The sequence below is a fragment of the Heterodontus francisci genome, chromosome 13, assembly GCF_036365525.1.
Source record: "Heterodontus francisci isolate sHetFra1 chromosome 13, sHetFra1.hap1, whole genome shotgun sequence".
Taxonomy (NCBI): domain Eukaryota; kingdom Metazoa; phylum Chordata; class Chondrichthyes; order Heterodontiformes; family Heterodontidae; genus Heterodontus; species Heterodontus francisci.
The window spans coordinates 79704278-79727862 of NC_090383.1; the positions used below are offsets into that span (position 1 = coordinate 79704278).

At 43.5% G+C, this 23585-nt stretch overlaps 1 protein-coding gene across 1 annotated transcript in view; it reads right to left on the minus strand.

Moving 5' to 3' along the window:
* The window catches only part of ush2a (Usher syndrome 2A (autosomal recessive, mild)), a 1262450-nt gene that overhangs the window by 784606 nt on the left and 454259 nt on the right, over positions 1-23585 (minus strand). Inside the window, exon 27 of the mRNA XM_068045693.1 lies at positions 1271-1401. Coding sequence (XP_067901794.1) covers positions 1271-1401 — 131 coding nt within the window. The remainder of the gene's footprint in view (positions 1-1270; positions 1402-23585) is intronic.

A 23585-nucleotide genomic window follows, 5' to 3' on the forward strand; every position in this document is an offset into this window, starting at 1 on the left:
CCATAGAAATAACATGGGCTGCTGCTGTCCAGGTCAATGCCCCTTCCCACCCCACCACACCTACCTTGTTGTTGGTTGGGATGCCTCTAGCTCTATTGGGAAACTAGCTGGTACATTCCACTGGTTGACTGCCTGATAGTTAAGGTTTTGAGGCCTGTCTGGGGAAATTGGGTAGTAGTGCACCGGAAAAGGTGTGGAAAGACCATAAGAACACAAATAGGGCTGTTTTTGCATAGAAAAATGTGAATAGCATAAGCTAATTTCATACCAATTTGTTTATCAGTCACAGTTTATAAAATGACAGAAATAAATTTTGTTATAGAACGTATTAATTCACGGTCACTTAAAATAAGGAACTTGCAATTGTAATCAAAGAAAGATTTAATGTGGGACAACAAAATAGCCATTTCTACACTGCTCTACTGTATTCCAAAGAAATACCAAGAATTCCAGGCAGATCCAGATGTAATTTAACAAAATGGTAAAAACACTAATGAAAGTTGCAGTATAAAACAGATGAACTAGGGATGATAGATGTTGACATTGTTATTTAGTTTTAATTAGCAGAACAGTAGATCTGCATGTAATCTTTAAAAAAGTATATTTTAACTGCAACACAGTTTGTCCTATGTAGATCAGTTGATGAAAGCAGAACCTTATGAGATTTGGTAGAGAACAATTGAACAAGTGTGTCCCAATGATAGTATGAGAATAATCATTATGTCATGAGAGTTTGGACTCTAACTCATGGTCGTTTTCATGAAAAATTTAAAAAATTATCACATTTTAGAAAATACAATCTTTTCTCTAGCCTGTAAACATTAATGACCATAGAATACTGCAGCAGTAACAGTGCAATACTACATTTATTTCATTTTTTACCCAAACCTCATAAATCCCATTGTAGCTCCAACTCATTTGAATTATCATTCACCATATATACACTACTCATATGCATGTTGCTGTTACTTTCATAGTTTCTAATCACTCGAGATAATTATCTCTCGAGATAAGGAGGCCAAAGAAGAAGAAGAATGTTCAAATGCACATCCAGTACCTTGGTAAACAAATAAACATATATATAGACATATAAATATAGAAATATGTAATATTTTAATTTCTACATACAGATATAGATTTAGAGAGAGAGAGGAAAAGAAAGCACGAGACATTTATACATTGTTCTTGCAAGACTTCAATCCAACTCACTTATTCCTGTCAGCTATGGTGTGATTTTACAAATGGAGGGAGAAAATATGAAACAACTTACAGCAAGGTATGTCTTCATTTCTTTATTGTATGCAAAGAAAAGCAAACCATTCAGCTTGTCTGTCTTTAGCTGAAACGAAATCTCAAATTGCATCCCACCAGAAAAAACACTTGAATGCAGCTCTAAGTACCCTGAAAGACATGGAATAGAGAACCTAATACAAGTTGCTTAATGAAACAATGTATTTCAAATTGTTATACATAATAAATGTATATAGCTTAGTTTTCTGGCTGTGATCTATGTAGAGAAGATTATAGCAGCTGGCATTTACTGAGATAATACAGCAGTGCAAGCAAACTGAAAGTACATCACATTTGACAACCAAAATGTGGCACAGTGGAAAAAAGAGGTGCAGTTTTGATTCACTCGCACAAAATATTTCTTTATTGACGATCTTAATAATTTTAAGTACATAAGTTAGATCCCCTCTAAGTCTAAGCCCGCCCAGTATATCCAAACTCCAAGCATGATGCTTATCTCTATAGCTCAGTATACTTAGATTGGGAATCATCCAAGTTGGCCTTCTCTGAAATTTCTTCGAAGCTACAATATACTTCTTGGGAAGGGCCTAATAAGGTATGCAACTCATCAAAGCCTTAGGTAGCCCTATTATCATGGTTGTAGTTTTCTACTGAGTAGTTTGGCGATAAAGCCAAGGACACTAAGTTTTGACTGCAGATACCTGACACTGCACTTGAACCATTAGGAAATGTTCAATGAAACTGAGGAGAGGTACATAAGATAGACAACAAAAAAGTAAATGAATTACATCATTAGCCAAAAGAACAAACATGAAAAGCAGTATTTTGTAGGATAACCTGTTGAAGGGTATATATCTGTCTTTCAACCACTAGTGTGGTTGGGGAGTGTTTAAACTAAATTGGGAGGGGGATGGCACCAGCTATTAGAAGTAGAAAAGAGGAATAAGGTACATAAAAGAGTGAGAGTGTTGGATAGTACTAGAGAAGGAAGTAGTACCATATTAGATAGGAGCAGACTAAGAAGGACTACAAGGAATATAAAGACAGGTTTGTAATGCATGCATGTAAACACACAAAGGGTGGTGAATAAGACTGGTGAGCTACAAGCCCAAATAGCCATGTGGAAATATGATGCCGTGGCAATAATGAAAATGGTGAGGACTGGGCGCTTAATATTCAAGGATACAAAGTGTTCAGAGAAGAAGGAAAAGGTAAAAAGGGAGGTGGTTGGCAGTACTGATTAGGGAAGACATTGTAATGTTGGAAAGGGAGGATGTCCTTGAGAGGGCAAAGACAGAATCCATTTGGTTACAGTTAAGAAGCAAAAAGCATATGATCGTGTTATTGGGGATATTCTACCGGCCTCCAAACAGTGAGAGAGAGATAGAGTAGCAAATCTGCAGGGAAATCACAGAGATGTTCAAGAACTATAGAGTGATGACATTGGGGAACTTTAATTATCCAAATATTGATTGAGATAATGTTAAAGTAAAGGGTAAGGAGGGGGGAGAAATTTCTGAAAATCGCTCAGAAGAACATCCTTGACCAGTATGTTCTCGGTCCAACTAGGAAGGAGGCATTGCTGGATCTGGAGCTGGGAAATGAGGTGAGCCAAGTGGACCAAGTATCCGTGGGGAAACATTTGATAAGAGTGATCATTGTATCATAAGCTTTAGATTAGTAATGGAGAAGAGCAAGGAACAATCCAAAGTAGAACTTCTAAATTAGAAGAGGGCTAATTTCAGTGAGGGGGCTCTAGCCAAGGTAAAATGGAACCAAAGATTGACAGGAAAAACAATAATGGAACAATGGGTGCTTTTAAGGAAGAGATGTTTCAGGTACAGGCTAAGTAGATTCCAACAAGGGTGTAAGGTAAGGGAACCAAAGCCAAGACTCCTTGGATGACGAGGGAGATAGAGAATATCATGAAATATTAACGAAATAAGATGCATGTCAGGTGAATTCTTCAAGCGAGAACCAGGCCAAATACAATAAGTTGAAAGGGAAAGTGAAGAGGAAAATAAGACTGGCAAAGACAGAATATGAGATCAGAGTAGCAATTAACATAAAAGGGAGCCCAAAAATCCTCTAGTGGCATGTAAATAGCAAGTGGGTAGTAAGAGGTGGAGTGGGCCTATTAGGGACAAGGAGCGTAATACTACACTGCTTAGAGGTGCAGGGAAATGCTAGAATACTTAATAAATACTTTGTATCGCTGTTTACTAAGAAAGAGGATGCTGACAAAATATCAATAGAAGCGGAGATGGTAGAGGTAATAGATGGGGTGAAAATTGATAGGCAGGATGTACAGAAAAGGCTGGCAGTGCTAAGGGTGGATAAGTCGGCTGGTCCGGATGGCTTGGACCCCAGGTTATTCAAGGGAGTGGGAATGGAGATAGCAGAAGGGTTTGCCATAATCTTCCAATTTTCCCTAGATGCAGGGGAGGTACCAGAAGATTGGAGAGTGGCAAATGTGACACCCTTATTCAAGAAAGGGTGTAAGGACATCCCTAGTGACTACAGGCAGGTCAGTTTAACATCAGTAGTGGGTAAGGTTTTAGAATCAGTAATCAGGGGAAAAAAATCAACAGGCAGTTGAAGAGGTTTGAGTAAATTAAGGAGAGCCAGTACAAAATTGTTAAAGGCAGAACATGCTTGACTATTCTAATTGAATTTTTATGAAGTAACAGAGAAGACTGATGCAGGGAAAGATGTTGTCTATATGGATTTTAAACTGTGTTTGACAAAGTACCACATAAAAAGCTGATAAACTAATGGCAGGCTCATGGAATAGGAAGGCCACTGTCAGCTTGGATAAAATTAGCTTAAGGACAGAAAACGATGCGTCGTGGTAAATGATTGTTTTTCAGATGGAGGGTGGTAGACAGTGGTATTCTCCAATTTTCAGTGCTAAGACCACTGCTTTTTAGATTTATATATATATATATATATATATATAAACTTATATATATATATTGTTACGACCCAGTGAGAAAGAGGTCCAGGGGTTCCCTTTCAGCCTTCACCTGGTCTTACCATAACAGGGTTTAATTTTAAACACACTGGACTGAATTTTACTGGGGCGCCACCGTCTGCAGCAGCACCCTTTGAACTCAGCGTGGCGCCCACATTTAGCGGCCACCGCAGAGCCCCTGCGATATTACCCGTGGGGGCTCATTAGCATCACTGTGCTGAGCCTCCCCCACGATATTACGTGGGGAGAGGCGGGACATTCGGCGCAGTGAGGAACCCTCTGACAGGTCCTATTTTAAGCACCCCAGCTCCTGCTTTCTGACAACTGTCATAGAATACTTACCTGACTGAACAGTGGGGCTGCTGTCAATCTGGCAGCAAAGCAGAAATTCCTGCAGAAATCCAGCAGGTCAGGCAGCATCTGTGGAGAGAGAAGCAGAGTTAACTTGTCCAAGTTCGCAGGCCTGAAGCTTAACTCTGCTTCTCTCTCCACAGATGCTGCCTGACCTGCTGAGTTACCCCAGCACTTTCTGCCTTGCTGCCACATACTTACCCTGCTGTGTCCCAGTGTCCTGTGAAGTTGCGATCCTCTTCTCCCACTCAAGTGTAACATTCCTTCTTGTAGGCATGCCACACCTGGGTGAATAATCATAAATTTGCACATTCCAGGACGTGAGACTTAAATAGACCATAAAAGGTATTACAGAGGTTTACAGAGAACACACTGACACAAATGGGAAAGCACGGGTGTTTCAGCAACGTAAATACGTCTTTCATGAAATGTTCCTCACCAACATGTGTGTCTTTTTCTCTGTGTGAATGATGTGTGCCAGCATGTTGCGCCAATGTCACATCCCTTTGCACCGTTGGCCCTTCAGAAGAGCCAACGCATGCAATAACATCATTGCCATGCCGCCATTACACATGAGCGTCTCCACGGATGCAGTGACATGGACATTGGTTCAGTCAGCTGCTGCCTCTAATGGTTTACACAGGGATGCTGCAGATGTGGACTGGTGCACGGAAGGGGAGCAAGGTGATGTGTGGCTTGCAGAACTCATGTCGGATACTATGGAGCAGACAGCCTTTGTCTGATAAGCCAATGCCATATATCCCTAGCTCACTGCTAGCCCTGCGTGCAGAGCCTGGGTGCCATCTGCCCTCCCATGCGTCTTTCATATTATAGGTCCTCAGCGTCCTAATAGTCTAAGGAGAAATCCTGTTGACGTCTCTCCTCATCATGCCAGGCCTATTGGGTGCGTAGTTGTGCAGAGCAACAAAGAAAGGAGCTGGCTTTTTTGGCCCATAGTACAGGCCATCACCCTATCCATACAGGCATTGGAGGTGCTCTTTCAGCATGCCGAACTCCTGCTCAATGGTGGCTCATGTAGCTCAGTAGCTGACAATGTATCTCTCCTCTGCAGCAGTGCTGGAGTCTCTCACCGGTGTCGGGAGCCATGTCTGCAAAGGATAGCCCTTATTTCCAAGAAGCTACCCCTCCATCTGAGCCAGTTCAGTGAACAGCATTGGCAGCCGGACTGGCACAGACCCAGGTGTCATGGCAGCTGCCTGAGAAGTGGTCACACATTCGCTGCAAGCATCTGCGGTGTTCACATACCAGCTTCACCTAGATTGAGATGGCTCCTTTAATGGTGACGTCGTGGTAGCCTGGCAGTAGGCCACATGTGTGCAGTCTATGAACATTACAACCTATGGTTCTCCGGCAAGGGTGCCAGAACCAATGGCCCTCTGGGCCTGGCTGTTGAGAGGCCATCCTGAAGCGGACATACTCACTAGCCCTCCAGTGCAGGGCATTGGTGACCTCCCTGATGCAGTGGTGCACTACTGACTGTGTGACCCCACAAAGGTCTCTGGTGGGCCCCTAAAAGGCTGCAGAGGCGTCAGGCTTGAGAACTGCTGCCACTATGAGGAACAAAGGCATGGGATGTCCACCGGAGCCCATGGGCTGCAGGTCATCCTTGAGCAGGGCATAGAGACGTGTCACTACCCTCTCTATATGCGTAATCCCCTCTGACACTGGTGCTCTGACATCTAATGGCATGTCATGTGGGACCTGTAGATGCATGGCAACAGTAATGGTGGGCTCCACTTGGGGGCTGCTGCTCACGACCGGGGGCCTCTACGTGGATCACACCTGTTGATATTGCCTCTGGCGCATATGGATCCTCACGTGCAGACGATCACACAATGTAGGATGAGCCATACCTATTTCCATGTGATAAACAAAGTTGAACCCTGCATGTATTCGAAGGTTCCTAACAGGGCATGGATTGGTGTCGGCGGGTACATCCGCTCTTTTCCTGGATCAACTATGTGGTGTGCCATGGCATTGCCGATCTGGGCCAAAACTCAGAGTGGCACAACATGACCACATCAAGATCCTACCAGTTGAATCGATTACCCCCACCATCCATAACACCGTAATGCTCCTGCCCTTCTGGCACCCTCCCCACACACAGGGTGCCTAGTGTGCCATTGGCCCCTCATAAAGACAGAGAGTACACTGTACCTCCCTTCATGCCAGCACAGCTTTCCCTCCAGTAATCCCAGACCCCCTCCCTTTCAGAATGCGGAGTTAGACCCCTGTGTATCCTCCCTCCCAGAATGGAGTTAGGCCCCTGCATATCTTCCCTCCCTCCTCCCTTCCAGAATGCAAAGTTAGACCCCTGTGTATCCCCCCTCCCTCCCAGAATGCAGAGTTGGACCCCTGTGTATTTCCCCTCCCTCCTCCCTTCCAGAATGCAGAGTTAGACCTCTGTGTATCCCCCCTCCCTCCCAGAATGCAGAGTTAGACCCCAGTGTATTCCCCCCTCCATCCTCCCTTCCGTAATGCAGTGAGAACCCGCCGGCTTTTCAGATCGTGAATGGGACAGCAGATGATGGCCACCCGTTCAACGGAAAATCCAGCAGTGTCGATGGAGAGGCAGCGGGCTGCATAATCAGCATAGGTAAGTAAGCACAACCAGAAGCTAGTTGTGGTGCCGCCGCTGTGCGGCGGGGGGGGCCACACTGAGGCCCCGCCATCGCCGGTAAAATGCGGCAGGTCCGTCTCGACGTCGCAGGTCGAGTTGGGCCTCTCCCCGGTACATTTTACCGGTCCCCACGCTGTGATCCGCAGTGTTGAGGGGTCAGTAAAATTCAGCCCACTATGTTTTTAGCTCCCCCTTGGTGAATCCTTGTTCACCGCTTTCCAATTATAAGGCAATGAAACCAGCACAAACAGGTTTTCTTAGGTTAAAAGAAGAAAAGTTTAAATTTATTAAACTTAAACTCTAATTTGGTTAATGCCTACGGATACACGATGCGCCCACGCTAGCATGCATACGTGATACACACATGCAAATAGAGACAGAAAAGAGAAGAAAAAATAAATTGGAAAAGTTTGAGGCAATATCTGAAGAGTTGTTTTTACGGTTCTTTGAGCTCACTGTAGATTCCTTGATTGTAGGTAGATCTTGCTTTTCTTTGGGGCCCAGTATTCTTCTTAAACCTTGTTCGCTGTAGGAGACTTTTCTCTCATGGGGATCATGCGTCTTCAGTGGATTCAGAGGCTTGTGAGAAAGAGATGGGAGCAGACAGGAGAGAGATCTTCTCAGTCCAGGAGCAAACAGACTTTCTGCCCAAACTGTTGATACAAATTCAAAAAACTCAGGATGCCCAGCAGGTTAGTCATGTGACTAGCTGGTTTGACCATGTCCGTTTTTGTATTCAGCCATCTTAGCAGCTGATCTGGAATGCGAGATCCCCCACCTTCAATGTCTGGTGATCAAAAGTCCGTTGTGGGTTGAATGTCAGGGAATGACTGCTTTCTCTTTCCAAACACTGTCTGTTAATATGCAAATATCTTTTCCAGCCATGGCTGATCTGTTTAACAAGTCCTTTCTTCACTCCAGTAACAGTTTAAAATCAATGTTCATGACAAAATTAATGTGCCTCATTATTGGCAGGTCGGGCCTAGCATGACACCTCCACATCCAGTGGAATGAAATGCAATTTGAGAAAAGCGCAGTTCATTAAAATGGTCAAGAGAAAAATCTAAGATACTGAGAAAAACCACGCATTTCTCTCATTCATTCCCATTCATTCATAAACCCTAAAACCTATTAAAACTGTCTTCTCTTGATGCCAGTGCTTCTTTAATTGCTCCCTTTTTGGCATCCCAATAAACATCTGGTTCTTTCTTTTTGGGAAGTTTCTCTTCCGTTTGCCCATTTCCATGGCTGCCTAGGGTCTTTGTTCCTACTGAGGTAATTTTTTTTTGAAGAGTCAGTAGGGGGCGGGTCTATCCTGAACTCTCTTTCAGTGCTTTGCTGAGGCATGCTTTTGACTTCAGGGGATGGGTGACTTGCTTTTTTTCGAACTGTGGGGGAGGATTCTTTGCTCATCTCCCCTTTGTCCCAGAGGACACTCCTGCCTGCAGGTATTTGTGCAGATGATACTGCACTCCCCTGTGGCACTTCGACTAGGTGAAGCATCACCCTCACGCTTTCTCTGCCCCCTAGAGGTCCTTCTTTGTCTCTGCAAGTTCCAGTAAATGCTGTTCGCAACTCTGGCAGGGTGCTTCTAGTGTCTACATTTACGTAGGAGGATGTGGGACCCAACGTTTCACATTTTTTGGGGTTGCCTGACAGAACAGTAGGTGTTTTCATCTGGGATTCCTCCTGGACTCCCTTTAACCTACCCTCTTGGTCACTTTTTCACCTTCTTCGTCTAACCTTTTGCCAGCCTTGTGCCGGCCTGTCCTTTTTTGTTCTCGCCGGGGGTCCCTTACTGTTCACTAGCCCCCTGCGGGAGGGTCCTCCGAACACCAATACAGGACTTAGGGGTGCAGGTTTCACTGTAGGTTGGGGTTTCCCCTCAACTTGGCACATGTGGCAACTCCTGCAGTACTCCACCACATCTTTGTAGAGTTTTGGCCAGTCAAACGGCTGTCTTATGCAGGCTTTGGTCTTTCGTATACCGGCAGGTACAGCCACTGTAGTATCGTGGGCCCTTCTTAATATTTCTCTCCAGTACCTCTGCAGCACCACTAACTGGTGAACTACTGCCCACTCCTTGTTCTCAGGTATGTGAGGAGAAGTCCATTTCCTCATCAGTACCTCATTCTTTAAATAGTAGTAATCAGGGACACCCTCTGCTTCACTTTCAGACTGGGCAGCCTGTGCTAACTCTCACAATACAGGGTCGGCTCGCTGAGCCTCAGCTAGGGAATATCCATTTAATTCATTCCCTGGGTCTCCTAACTTTCCAAAGTAAGTCTCGGCCAGGCAGACCTCATGGTCATCTGGTTGCAGTGCCCACGCAGTCTCCTCTGGAGGAGTTGACCATATTTTGATTATGGTCTGATCCACTACATATTCAGGGAAACTGCAGGGGTCCACCTTCCGCCACTGCCCTGTCTCTCTGACCTCCTGCAGTCTTTCTTTCACTATTGGGGGGGGACAGCTACCACCTACACCCCCACCAGATCACTACCTAGGAGTAGGCCAACCCCGTCCAGAGGCAAACTAAGCATAATCCCTATGGTCATCGGTCCCAAAACTAGGTTGCACTCCAGGTGCACCCTAAGTACAGGTACAGGCATGCACTGCCCTCCAATATCATTCACCACCATTTTGGTGTTCACTACACTCTCTGGGGGAAAGGTCAGGCCTTTTCCCAAGAAAAGGGATCGAGTGGCCCGTGTCCCTGAAAATCACTGTGGGCTTGCATGCCCCACTCATAGGGTTAATTTCCCTTCAGACACAAAACCCTGATAACCTTCAGGAATCCTATTAAATTTTCCTGCACTTGCAGCCATAAGCTTCCTGGGTCTCGCTTTTACTGCAGTTAAGGCCACAGCTTGTTCTGTTGTGCTTTCCATCAGGTTCCTGTCTTCACTAAGCGGGTGTGCCCTGAATAACCCTACCGGTTTTCCCTTTAGTTTCCAGCAGTCAGCTTTTAAATGCCCTGCTTTATTACAATGGAAGCACACAGGTTGCTGGGTCTCACTCTTGCTCACAGCACCTTCCTTTTTGGCTAGAGGAGGGCCTCCTGTGTCTCCTGCTTTCCTTTCTCTCCCAGGACTGCTTAGGCTCTTATCACCTTCCTACCCTTTGTCCTTTTCGGACTTGTGGGGGTGACTAGGAAAGGTTCTCCCCTGGGAAACCGATTTATAAATTAAAGCAAACTCATTGGCCAGGATGGCCGCTTGCCAGGGTCTCTGGACCCGCTGCTTCTCTACATGGGCTTTATGGAGAGTGGGAGAGAGTTTTTAAATTCCTCTAACAGAATTACTTCTTTGAGATTCTCACATAGCTGAGCTGTACTTTAAGAGCCCTCAGCCACTAGTCAAAAGCCAGCTGCTTATTTCTTTCAAACTCCAGAGAAGTTTGATTAACTTGCTTCTTGAGTGTTCTAAACTTTTGGCGATAGGCTTCGGGTACTAATTCATATGCCCCGAGGATAGCATTTTTGGTCAGTTCATAATTTGATGAACTCTCATCTGGCAACAGGGAATAAACGTCATGGATTTTTCCAGTTAGCTTGCTTTGTAGTAAAAGAGGCCAGGTCTCATCTGGCAATTTTAGCTTCTTTCCAGTTTCTCAAAAGACACAAAAAATCTTCTACATCCTCCTCATTGAATTTTGGAACTAGCTGAGCTAGTTTTAACAATTTTGTACCCAGCCCTGAATTATGCTCCTCCATACTGGCCATGCTTTCACTGGGGTTATTCTATCGCCCTTTAGTTAACTCAAGCTACTTCAACTTTCTCTCTTCAAATTCCTTCCGGAATATTCTTTCTCTCTCCTTCTCCTCAAATTCAAGTTTCCTCTCTTCCAATTGTATCTTTGCTCACAATACCCTGTCAGAGTCTGCTTTTAACCCTGTTTCTGCTTCTTCACATTCAAGGGAAAAATGGTTGGTTACTAGCCTTAGGAGTTCAGACTTTCTAGCCTTGCCACGTACAGTGATCCTAGACTGCTCAGCCATTTTCCTCAACTCCTCCATAGACTGTGCTTTTAACTTATCCCAAGTTACGTCATCCTGGCTTGGAGAGCTACTAACTTCAGTTGCAGACATGTTAGTATTCAATCACACACAACCACAAGAAAACCTGTATTGAAATCTTGCTTTTTTTTTGCTTGGAAGCAATTTGGCTTCCCACTTCCAATTTCTCCCTTTTGTCTGTGGGTCAATTCCGGACGCTAGCACACAAATTTCTGTTACGACCAGTGAGAAAGAGGTCTAGGGGTTCCCTTTCAGCCTTCACCTGGTCTTACCATACCAGAGTTTAATTTTAAAAACACCGTGTTTTTAGCTCTCCCTTGATGAATCCTTGTTCACCGCTTTCCAATTATAAGGCAATGAAACCAGAACAAACAGGCTTTCATGGTTTAAAGAAGGACAGTTGAAATTTATTAAACTTAAACTCTAATTCGATTAACGCCTATGGATACATGACGTGCCCACTCTAGCATGCATATGCGATACACACATGCAAATAGAGACAAAAAAGAGAAGAAAAATAAAGTGGAAAAGTTTGAGGCAATATCTGAAGAGTTATTGTCTCGGTTCTTCGAGCTCACTGTAGAATCCTTGATTGTAAGTAGATCTTGCTTTTCGTTGGGGCCCAGTATTCTTCTTAAACCTTGTTCGCTGTAGGAGACTTTTCTCTCTTGGGGTTCATGTGTCTTCAGTGGATTCAGAGGCTTGTGAGAAAGAGATGGGAGCAGACAGAAATTTTCTCAGTCCAGGAGCAAACAGACTTTCTGCCCAAACTGTTCATACAAATTCAAAAAACTCAGGATGCCCAGCAGGTTAGTCATGTGACTAGCTGTTTTGATCATGTCCGTTTGCATTCAGCCATCTTAGCAGTCAACCTGCAAGGCGAGCACCCCAACTTCAACGTCTGGTGATCAAAAGTCCATTGTGGGTTGAATGTCAGGGAATGGCTGCTTTGTCCTTCCAAATACTGCCTGTTAATATGCAAATATCTTTTCCAGCCATGGCTGATCTGTTTAACAAGGCCTTTCTTCACTCCAGTAACAGTTTAAAATTGATGTTCATGACAAAATTAATGTGCCTCATTCTTGGCAGATGGGGGCTTAAGCATGACTACATATATCAACTTGGATTTTGGAATACAGAGTAAATTTTCCAAATTTGCCGATGATACTACACTTGGAGGTGTGGCAGGCAGTGAGGATGATACCAATTGACTGCAGTAGGACAGAGATAGGCTAGCAGAATGGGCAGACAAGTGGCAGATGGAATGTAATACAGAGGAGTGTGAGGTGATGTATTTTGGCAGAAGAAACAAGGAGCGGCAATACAGACTAAATGGCCCAGTTCTGAAGAGTGCGCAGGGACAGAGGGACCTGGGGGTTCACATGCATAGATCTTTGAAGCTAACTGGACATATTGAGGGAGTAGTTAGCAAAGCATATGGCATCTTGGACATCATAAATAGAGATATAGAGTACAACAGCCAGGAAATTATGCTGAACCTTTATAAAGCTCTGGTCTGGCCACAACTAGAGTATTGCATCCAGTTCTGGTGAGAACACATAAGGAAGGATGTGAAGTTATTGAGATGGAGCAGAGTAGATTTATCAGAATGGTTCCAGGGATGATGGATTTTAGCTGCAAGGTTAGGTTGGAGAAGCTGACGTTGTTCTCCTTAGAGCAAAGGAGATTGAACGGAGATTTGATAGAAGTGAACAAGATTATGACAAGTTTAGATAACACAGCCAAAGAAAAGCAGTTCCCTTTAGCTGATGGTACAAGGACTAGGGGACACAGATTTCAGGTTTTGGGCAAGAAATGCAGAACGGATGTGAGGAAGAACCTTTTTTACGCAGTGCGTAATAATGACCCGGAACTCACTGCCTATGAGGGTGGTGGAAGCGGAGATGATGAATGATTTCAAAAGGAAATTGGATGGGCACTTGAGGGAAATAAGCTTGCAGGGCTACTGAGATACAGTAGGGAAATGGGATTGCTGTACAGAGAGCTGGCATGGACTTGATGGGCTGAATTGCCTCCTCTGTGTCTTAATGACTCTATGACTGTATATTAAACCAAGGTCCCATTATCCTTCTCAAGTGGATGGAAAAGATCCATTGGCTCTATTGGAAGAAGAGCAGTGAATTTCTCCCCATTGTCCTGGAAAATACTTAGCCCTCTATCAACATCAGTAAAACAAATTCCTGGTCATTATCTCATTGCTGTTTTTGGGATCTTGTGATGCACAATTGGCTTCCACATTTCCCTACATTACTTCAGTGACTATACTACACAAGTACGTAATTGGCTGTAAAGTGCTTGTGATGTCCTGAGGTTGTGCTATAGAAATGCAAGTTTGTGTTGTAAATAAACAAATGCTTGGATGTTTTAACAAAATCATTCTGTTTAGTTTTAGTGTAGAGATACAGCACTGAAACAGGCCCTTCGGCCCACCGAGTCTGTGCCGACCATCAACCACCCATTTATACTAATTCTACACGAATCACATATTCCAATAACATCCCCACCGGTCCCTATATATTTCTTTACCACCTACCTATACTAGGGGCAATTTATAATGGCCAATTAACCTATCAACCTGCAAGTCTTTGGCATGTGGGAGGAAACCGGAGCACCCGGAGAAAACCCACACAGACACAGGGAGAACTTGCAAACTCCGCACAGGCAGTACCCAGAATCGAACCCGGGTCCCTGGAGCTGTGAGGCTGCAGTGCTAACCACTGCGCCACTGTGCCGCCCTGGTGTGGCGGTTGGGAATATGAAGCCATAGGAATCTTAGAAATATTTCTAATTCCCCAATCATGAAAACAACTACAATATTCAAAGGTTTGGAATGTTCAAGAGGGACAAACCAGACAAAAGATTATGTGGAGTATGTCTATTTGTACAGGGCAGGTAAGACACCAGGATAAGCTTCACAATCTGGTTGGTAGTATTTTTTTAATTCATTCACGGGATGTAGGCATTACTGCTAAGGCCAGCATTTATTGTCTATTCCTCCCAGCCCTTGAGAAAGTGGTGATGAGTGACCTTCTTCAACTGCTCCAGTCCATGTGGTGAAGGTACTCCCATAGTGCTGTTAGGTTATGAGTTCCAGGATTTTGATCCGGTGACGATGAAGGAATGATGATATATTTCCAAATCAAGGTGGTGTACGACTTAGAGGGGAACTTGGAGGTGGTGGCATTCCCATGCACCCTCTGCCCTTGTCCTTCAAGGTGGCAGATGTCACAGGTTTTGAAGGTGTTGTCGAAGAAGCCTTGGTGAATTGCTGCAGTAGATGGTACACACTGCAAGACATCTTGCGCTAATGGTGGAAGGAGCAAATGTTTAAGGTGCTGCATGAGGTGCCAATCAAACGGGTTGTTTTATCCTGGATAGTGTAAAACTACTTCATTGTTGTCGGATCTCAATTCATCCAGGCAAGTGGAGAATATTCCATCACACCTCTGACTTGTGCCTTGCAGATGCTGGAAAGGCTTTGGGGAGCCAGGTGGTGAGTTACTCGCTGTATAATATCTAGCTTCTGACCTGCTCTTGCAGCCACAGTGTTTATGTGGTTGGTCTAGTTAAGTTTCTGGTCAATGTTGATAGTGGGGGAATTCTATGATGGTAATCTCATTGAATGAAAAGGGGAGGTAGTTAAACTTTCTCTTGTTGGAAATGATCAATGCCTGGCACTTGTGTGGCGTGAATGTTACTTGCCACTTACCAGCCCAAACCTGAACATTGTCCAGCTCTTACTGAATGTGGGCACAGGCTGTTTAATTATCTGAAGAGTTGTGAATAGACATGAACATCATACAAACATTAGCAATTACCCCACTTATGACCTTAGGATGGAAGGAAGGTCATTGATGAAGCAGTTTGATGAAGCATTGGGCGGTACAGTGGTTAGCATTGTAGCCTCACAGCTTCAGTGACCTGGGTTTGGTTCTGGGTACTGCCTGTGCAGAGTTTGCAAGTTCTCCCTGTGACCATGTGGGTTTCCGCTGGGTGCTCCAGTTTCCTCCCACAGGCAAAGACTTGCAGGTTGATAGGTAAATTGGCCATGGTAAAATTGCCCCTAGTGTAGGTAGGTGGTAGGAGAATTGAGGGAAGGTAGGGATGTGATAGGGAATATGGGATTAACATAGGATTAGTATAAATGGGTGCTTGTTGGTCAGCACAGACTCGGTGGGCCGAAGGGCCTGTTTCAGTGCTGTATCATTCTATGAGTTGGAGATGTTTAGAACTTGGACATCACCCTGAGGAATTCCTACAGCAATGTCCTGGGTCTAAGATGAATGGCCTCTGACAACCACAACCATCTTCCTTTGCACTAAGTATGACTTCAGAAAGTGGACAGCTTTCCCCCCGATTCCCAAATATAGCGCAAAGTTAACTTTAGATATTTCCTAGGGAATACCAGATCAAAATAAAAAGAAAACAGGTTATTTTATGAAGAGTTAAGGAAGGTATGTGCAAACTGTCCAATCATTCTAATGAGGGGTTTTAGCCAATCCAATGCCCAAATGGTCTAGAATCTGTGCTAATAAACGTGACCCAGTGTATTAGTGATATTATTAGAGGTGACTCACATTTTGATCTGATCATGACAAGTGACTTACAAAGTATACTGGGAATGGAACTAGTGGCACCTGTGGGTGACAGCAATTGTAACATCCTCTAAATTTGACATGGGAGCAAACCAATATACAATAGATACAAGATCAACGTCTCCCTTAGATATGTTCTTGGGTGCAGTCATATTGGTCATTTGCATAAGTGGTCTAAGAATCTGAAAGTTAGGGTAGAAAATTATCTAATATCTAACAACGCAATAGCATAACTCAGGTATGTAACAATAGAATCCCATGGAAAGCTTCAATAAATGGTAAAATATTTTTATAATAAGAATCTTTTGTGATCTGAACTGGCTGGATATTTTGTCTTTCATATGTCCCCTTATGTTTAGTTCTCCAATCTTTTCGATGGTGAACTGAAAAGCACCTGGGGCAATAGGCTAAGTATGAACGGTTAAGATGCTTTGTTTCCAGATTGAAAGTAACAGACAGTATCAGTCTAATCAAATTCTGTTTAACATAATACCACTTCTCTTTCCAAGAAGTGAGAGAAAGTTCTTTTTATGGGTTGATGTATTTGTTTTTGACATGCCTTTCTCTCCAGACAACTTCTAATCTGAAGACCCGGGGATGGCATTTTCCTCTTTGGAGTGAAGTTCCACCCACCCCTCTGTATCTGGCCCAATGCCAACCCATTTCACTGGACTGTGATTCATTTCATATGTATGGTGGGTTCCTGGTGGGAATGGCCTCCTTCTGTGCATATTAACCCGATGACTCTAATACAAAGCCTACCTATGTGAGGGTGTAAAAACTGAGATGCTGCAGTGCAGACACTGACACAACACCAAAAGAGGTGGCAAGAGATCTCAAAGGGGCAAGAATATAGAAATGCTCTGACTGAAGGCTTTCAGCTCAGACAGAGGGCTTCATGAGGTTAAGTTTTGAGTATAAGAGATAAGGAGAAATTTTTTCTCTCAGAGGGTTGTGAGTTTTTGGAACTTCCTCAAAAGGCAGTGGAAGCAGAGTCTTTGAATATTTTTAAGGCAGAAATAGATAGATTCTTGATAAGCAAGGGGGTGAAAGGTTATTGGGGGTAGGCAGGAATGTGGAGTTGAGGTTACAATTAGATCAACCATGATCTTATTGAATGGCAGAGCAGGCTCAAGGGAACTAGTGACCTAATCCTGCTCCTAATTCGTATGTTCATATAAATTGGAGGGAGATGAGGAAACTAGAAAGCCCTCTCCTTCCATTAGACGAGCTCAGATTCTTTACCATTACTTTCCTACAACCATTGTCACTTTTCCACATGGTATCCCTTTGCCACCATTTGCAAGCAGAGAAAGTGATGCCAGCAATGGCAGGGGTAAGAGATTGGAAATCCCTGTCTGTGCAATTAGGTGATGGAAGGCTTCACTCCTCACATTTTCCAGTATATTCACTGCAACCCCACTGATTTCGAAGAGAATTATGGAGGTGAATTTCCCCTCTTATTTCCTGCAACTTAAGCTTCCAGCTCGAGGCCCAAGAGCTGTGCACTACAGCCCTTTATTCAAAACATGACTGCCTCCCGAACATGGGTTTTCCATTCTTTTTTGGTAATTTAGCCATACGAGGTGATAGGACTGTGTCTCTGTCAACTTTCCATTCAAGGATTTGAGGACAGGCCTGTCAATCAAATGACTATCCCTCTCCAGGACTGTATTCCCTGCAGGCACTGGTGCTGTATTTTCCTCTCTTCAATGCATCTGAATATTATTTGTCCACATGTGATGAGAAAACAAATAACTTCATACTTTTGGTCACCCTGACTAATGGGTCTGAGATGAGACAAAAGATTCTTTTGCATAAGTTTGAAATAGCTTGTAAGTTGTGACATCTTCAAATTTGCTTTAATGCCTGAAGCTTGTGGTCTTCCCTCTTAAATTTGTGCAAATTCCTTAGGGGTAAAACTGCGGCAGCAGCACGAAATAGGCTTGTAATGAATTAGTAGCTGATTTTTCACTACACCTGATCTTCTTCTCACTGAAGTTCACAGAATGATAGCTCAAACTCTTCATGGAGACTGATTTCCTAGTCTCACTGTTGCTTTTGAAATTAAAAATGTTGGCAATATTTTCCAAGTCAAAGGAAAATAAAAAGTGCCACAATGTATAAAAGGCTGCCAATTCCCTATGAGCCTATTTCACACTGCTGGCATAGACCAATTTCATCTCCAGTTTGTTTTAAAATATAATCCTTAAACATGAGTCAATCCCAAAATTCTTGCTTTGAAGCAAAACAATGTGATCCTAAATGGAACAATAAGACTAAACAAAATTATATGTCTATAACACCTGTAGAGAGAAATATGAAGAATACATCAACCTCCATAAAAATTTAACAAAAATGGTCAATAGGCAAAGGGATACCTAGAATTAAAAATAGCAATAGAAGTCAAATACAACAGTAAGAAACCCTATTAGTTCTTTAACAGCAAGACAATTATCAAAGAAGAATTGAGATCGTTTAATGATGTAAATAGAGCTGAAACAAAGGATGAAGTAAAACATACTAAAATCTACTTCCTAGAAGAAGTAATCACTAAAGAAGCCACTGGAGGCATGCACCTATAATAGGAGATTCCACCATTAAACTTGACTTTGAAATCACTTGCAAGGCGGTCATAGGTCATTGCGTTTCATTTTATTTCTAATCTGTATGCAGATCATACACTTTTCTCATGGTACCTTCCAAAGATCTACATTAGTTCTGACTTTCTTTTCCACTCTTTCTCACTCACTCTTTGTGTACATTTTTCTTCCCTCTATCTGTTTTCCAATAAGACTCTTACATATTCCTTGACTAATGTATTCAATGACACATGTTTACCTTTGTAAAAGCTCATGCATGCAACAAGATAACACACATGCACTGAGTTATGTGAGAACAGGCTGTCCAAGAGCGAGTGCAACATGTATCATTTAAATGAGCAGAGGTGGTGAGTCATCATAAGAGAGAGTGGGAGAGGAGGTAATGAGGCATGGGAGTGTTTGCATTGCTAAAAAAAAAACCCGATTCAAACTAAAAGGCTCTGTACATTTAATAGAAAACTTTCGTAAGTGCTATGGATTCAGGAAATGTTTGACTTTTGTAGATTGGAAGCATGAAAATACGCACATGCTTAAGGAAAGGATATTTAACTCATTACCATATTCAATCGGCACTTCATCCGGTGCTTTTAGCATTATTTTGAAGTCTGTGCTATTACCCTAAAATGAACAGATAGAATCCACAGAATGAGGAAGTAGCTGAATCAAGCAAGCAGATGGGATTAAGGAAACATCTCAGAATGATTTTTCACTGCTTTGTTCCCCAGGTGCAAAGCAGGGGGAAAAGGGGCAGTGATATAGCCTCTGCCCTCTTTGTACTTTGCATGCATTCTCAGGAGTATCCGAGGAGAGTAGAATGCTTCTTTTAAACAGTATGCAAATATAGCAGGAATAACTTCATCAAGCTTCCCATCTCATTTTCCTGGATTTCCACTTGGCACATTTCCAGAAACCAGCTCATTTATTGGACATGGACTGTAGAGAATGCATCCAAACCCTAAGATTAGAAGATCTGTCTGAGAATTATCTTTTCTGTTAAGATTAGCAAATACAGGAATATCAAGTCCTTGTTTTATATAACTCTGTCATATATTTGATCTCTATCAAAACTGAATATTTTGCAAAGTTGGATGCTCTTTGCTCCATTTAAAAAAATCTTTCTCTTGATATATTTCACTTACAATCTTATCTGTTCTTTTCTGTCTTCATTAGTTGAAATTGTTGGATTCTTACTCTGTAGCCCTTTAGATGATTTTATTAACACTAACACATTTGCCACTGGGCTCTTTATCCACTTGTCCCAGCAGATATGTCTAGTTTTGAACAATTTAAAAACTCCACGGAATTTTGCATCATCTTGATCTTTGCCATGTATGGGACAATTTGGTGTTCCTTCTGAAATAACATGTGGTATAAAGATTTTATTTCTCTCTTCTGCAACATGTATTGCCTTTAGAGGCAACTATCAAGTTAAGAGTAATTCTGTGCAGTTTCATCTTAGGAAATTGTCACCATTGCATACGATTTCTTCTATGCACAATTTATATTCCAGATTTGTTTTTACTAAAATGAGGGTTAACAAACTTGTTTGAAATTTAACCACTGATAGTGACTCTCTGGTGATTAGGCTTTCAAAAATACAAAAAATAGATCTTGTGCCCAGAGTTCAGTGAATTAATAATGAATTAAGTTCTGTTTATTTACTCACTGTGCACTCCAATGCCTGCAGCAGTACTATTCTCAGTTGTAAAAAATCTCAGATTTCAATTTGAGTTCACAAGAGCTTTTAGTAGAATGTCAGTATATCTAACCAAAGACCTTGAGATCTAGAGTGCTAAGCCTGCTATACTCTCAGCACTCTACGAACTGCTTTGCCTGTGCTGGGACGAGGGAGCAGTACCACAGGACATGCACGATGCCAATATCATCACCCTCTATAAAAACAAAGGTGACCGCGGTGACTGCAACAACTACCGTGGAATCTCCCTGCTCAGCATAGTGGGGAAAGTCTTCGCTCGAGTCGCTTTAAACAGGCTCCAGAAGCTGGCCGAGCGTGTCTACCCTGAGGCACAGTGTGGCTTTCGTGCAGAGATCGACCATTGACATGCTGTTCTCCCTTCGTCAGATACAGGAGAAATGCCACGAACAACAGATGCCCCTCTACGTTGCTTTCATTGATCTCACCAAAGCCTTTGACCTCGTCAGCAGGCGTGGTCTCTTCAGACTACTAGAAAAGATCGGATGTCCACCAAAGCTACTAAGTAGCATCACCTCATTCCATGACAATATGAAAGGCACAATTCAGCATAGCGGCACCTCATCAGACCCCTTTCCTATCCTGAGTGGCGTGAAACAGGGCTGTGTTCTCGCACCCACACTGTTTGGGATTTTCTTCTCCCTGCTGTTCTCACATGCGTTCAAGTCTTCAGAAGAAGGAATTTTCCTCCACACAAGATCAGGTGGCAGGTTGTTCAACTTTGCCCGTCTAAGAGCGAAGACCAAAATACGGAAAGTCCTCATCAGGGAACTCCTCTTTGCTGACGACGCTGCTTTAACATCTCACACTGAAGAGTGTCTACAGAGTCTCATCAACAGGTTTGCAGCTGCCTGCAGCGAATTTGGCCTAACCATCAGCCTCAAGAAAACGAACATCATGGGACAGGACGTCAGAAATGCTCCATCCATCAATATTGGAGACCACGCTCTGGAAGTGGTTCAAGAGTTCACCTACCTAGGCTCAACTATCACCAGTAACCTGTCTCTCGATGCAGAAGTCAACAAGCGCATGGGAAAGGCTTCCACTGCTATGTCCAGACTGGCCAAGAGAGTGTGGGAAAATGGCGCACTGACACGGAACACAAAAGTCTCAAGCCTGTGTCCTCAGTACCTTGCTCTACGGCAGCGAGGCCTGGACAATGTATGTCAGCCAAGAGCGACGTCTCAGTTTATTCCATCTTCGCTGTCTCCGGAGAATCCTTGGCATCAGGTGGCAGGACCGTATCTCCAACACAGAAGTCCTGGAGGTGGCCAAAATCCCCAGCTTATACACATTACTGAGTCAGCGGCGCTTGAGATGGCTTGGCCATGTGAGCCGCATGGAAGATGGCAGGATCCCCAAGGACACATTGTACAGCGAGCTCACCACTGGTATCAGACCCACCGGCCGTCCATGTCTCCGCTTTAAAGACGTCTGCAAACGCGACATGAAATCCTGTGACATTGATCACAAGTCGTGTGAGTCAGTTGCCAGCGATCGCCAGAGCTGGTGGGCAGCCATAAAGGTGGGGCTAAAGTGTGGCGAGTCGAAGAGACTTAGCAGTTGGCAGGAAAAAAGACAGAAGCGCAAGGGAAGAGCCAACTATGTAACAGCCCCGACAACCAATTTTTTCTGCAGCACCTGTGGCAGAGTCTGTCACTCTAGTATTGGCCTTTATAGCCACTCCAAGCGCTGCTCCACAAACCACTGACCACCTCCAGGCGCTTACCCATTGTCTCCCGAGACAAGGAGGCCAAAGAAGATTTACTCACTGTGCACTCCAATGCCTGCAGCAGTACTATTCTCAGTTGTAAAAAATCTCAGATTTCAATTTGAGTTCACAAGAGTTTTTCGTAGAATGTCAGTATATCTAACCAAAGACCTTGAGATCTGGAGGCCTGACACAGATGCTGGGTGTTTTTTTAAAAAAAACCTTTATCATTACCTTGGACCTCACAGTACTGGTTTGAAGTTCAACATTAGTCAATGTTTATTCTGTAGCGACCTGATGAGATAAGTAAAGGTATAGGTACAAGTCAAGTTACATGCATATATCGAGCCTCCTTCTCAACAGTTATTGAAATACTTAAGGCTGTGCAAATGGCAATGACTGGTCTGTCTAAATATTTAAACTAAATCTCGATGGTTTTAAAAAGTAGCTAGGAGGTCCAATGCTTTGACATTTCATGTAAGGGCAGTTCCAAACAAAGTGGGTTTCCCTCCTTCAAGGAGTTTCAGATTGCTTCTCTCCAACAATACTTGCATTTATATGGTGCCTTTAATGTGCTAAAATGTCCTAAAGCACTTCACAGGATCATCATCAAATGAACTCCCAGAATCAGGTGGGCCTTCGATCTGGATTTTTATTCCAAGTGAAAACAGCTTCAATGCTAAAGTTGCAGTATAAATGTCAAATTGAGCCAAATGAGCACAATCATGGCCACAAAATTCAGCTCTATAGAGCCCAGTTTTGAAGCTGTTTTGGTATCAAAATGGCAACAGCACCGCTCAAACTTACTTCTGGAACATCCCATGCTGAATGCTATCTTGGTGAGGGTGTTAGCAAGGGCGGTAGGAGCATCTGCCGGAAGTATGCAGAGTAGGAACATCATGTCAGTCAGTGTGTAACTTGACGCCAGACCTGCCATTGTGCACTGAGCTGCTCTAGTTAATGCCCTCTGTTAAACACACACAGCTGAACATGGGTTCAGGAGCAGGAAGGACCCCCCCCCAACAGCAGTATTTAAAGGGATTATCATCAACTTGCAGTTTAGTTACTGATTATTTTCTAGTAGCTCTGTTTTCACTAATGGAAATAGTTGGTTACAGTAGGTGAAATTTGTAGGAGTGGAGGTGCAATTGGGGAAGGTGTTGGATATCACTGCATGGGGTCTGAGCACATCACTTGCGCACAGTCAAGGGAGCTATAGTGACAGTCCCCCATGGGCTACAGCATGAGAGGGAGATGGCCAGATTCAACAAATAAAACGGCAGACAGCATGCAGAGAGAGGAGTCTTCCAGGAGCACTTCTCTTACCTCTGCCTAAGCTAGGAGAACTGCGCTCACAGAACACTGCAACCTCTTGCAACCACACCTGCAGCCTCAGAGCAGGGCGAGGACAGTGCTGTCAGTGCCTGTGAAGATGACCATGGCCCTGAATTTCTTCACGTCTGGATCTTTCTGTCTGGAACAGGAGACATATCTAAGATCTCTTAGTTCACTGTCTATTACTGTATCAGGGAGGTGCCAGAGACTCTTTATGCCAGCAGAGAGGACTTCATTTTGTTCTCTCCGAGTGGAAAGAAGCAGGCAAAGTGCACATACATCTTTCCCAGGATAGTGGTGCAGGGTGGTATAGATTGGACACATATGGCTTTGCGGGCGCTGCATCTCAATGCTCACATGTACCACAACTG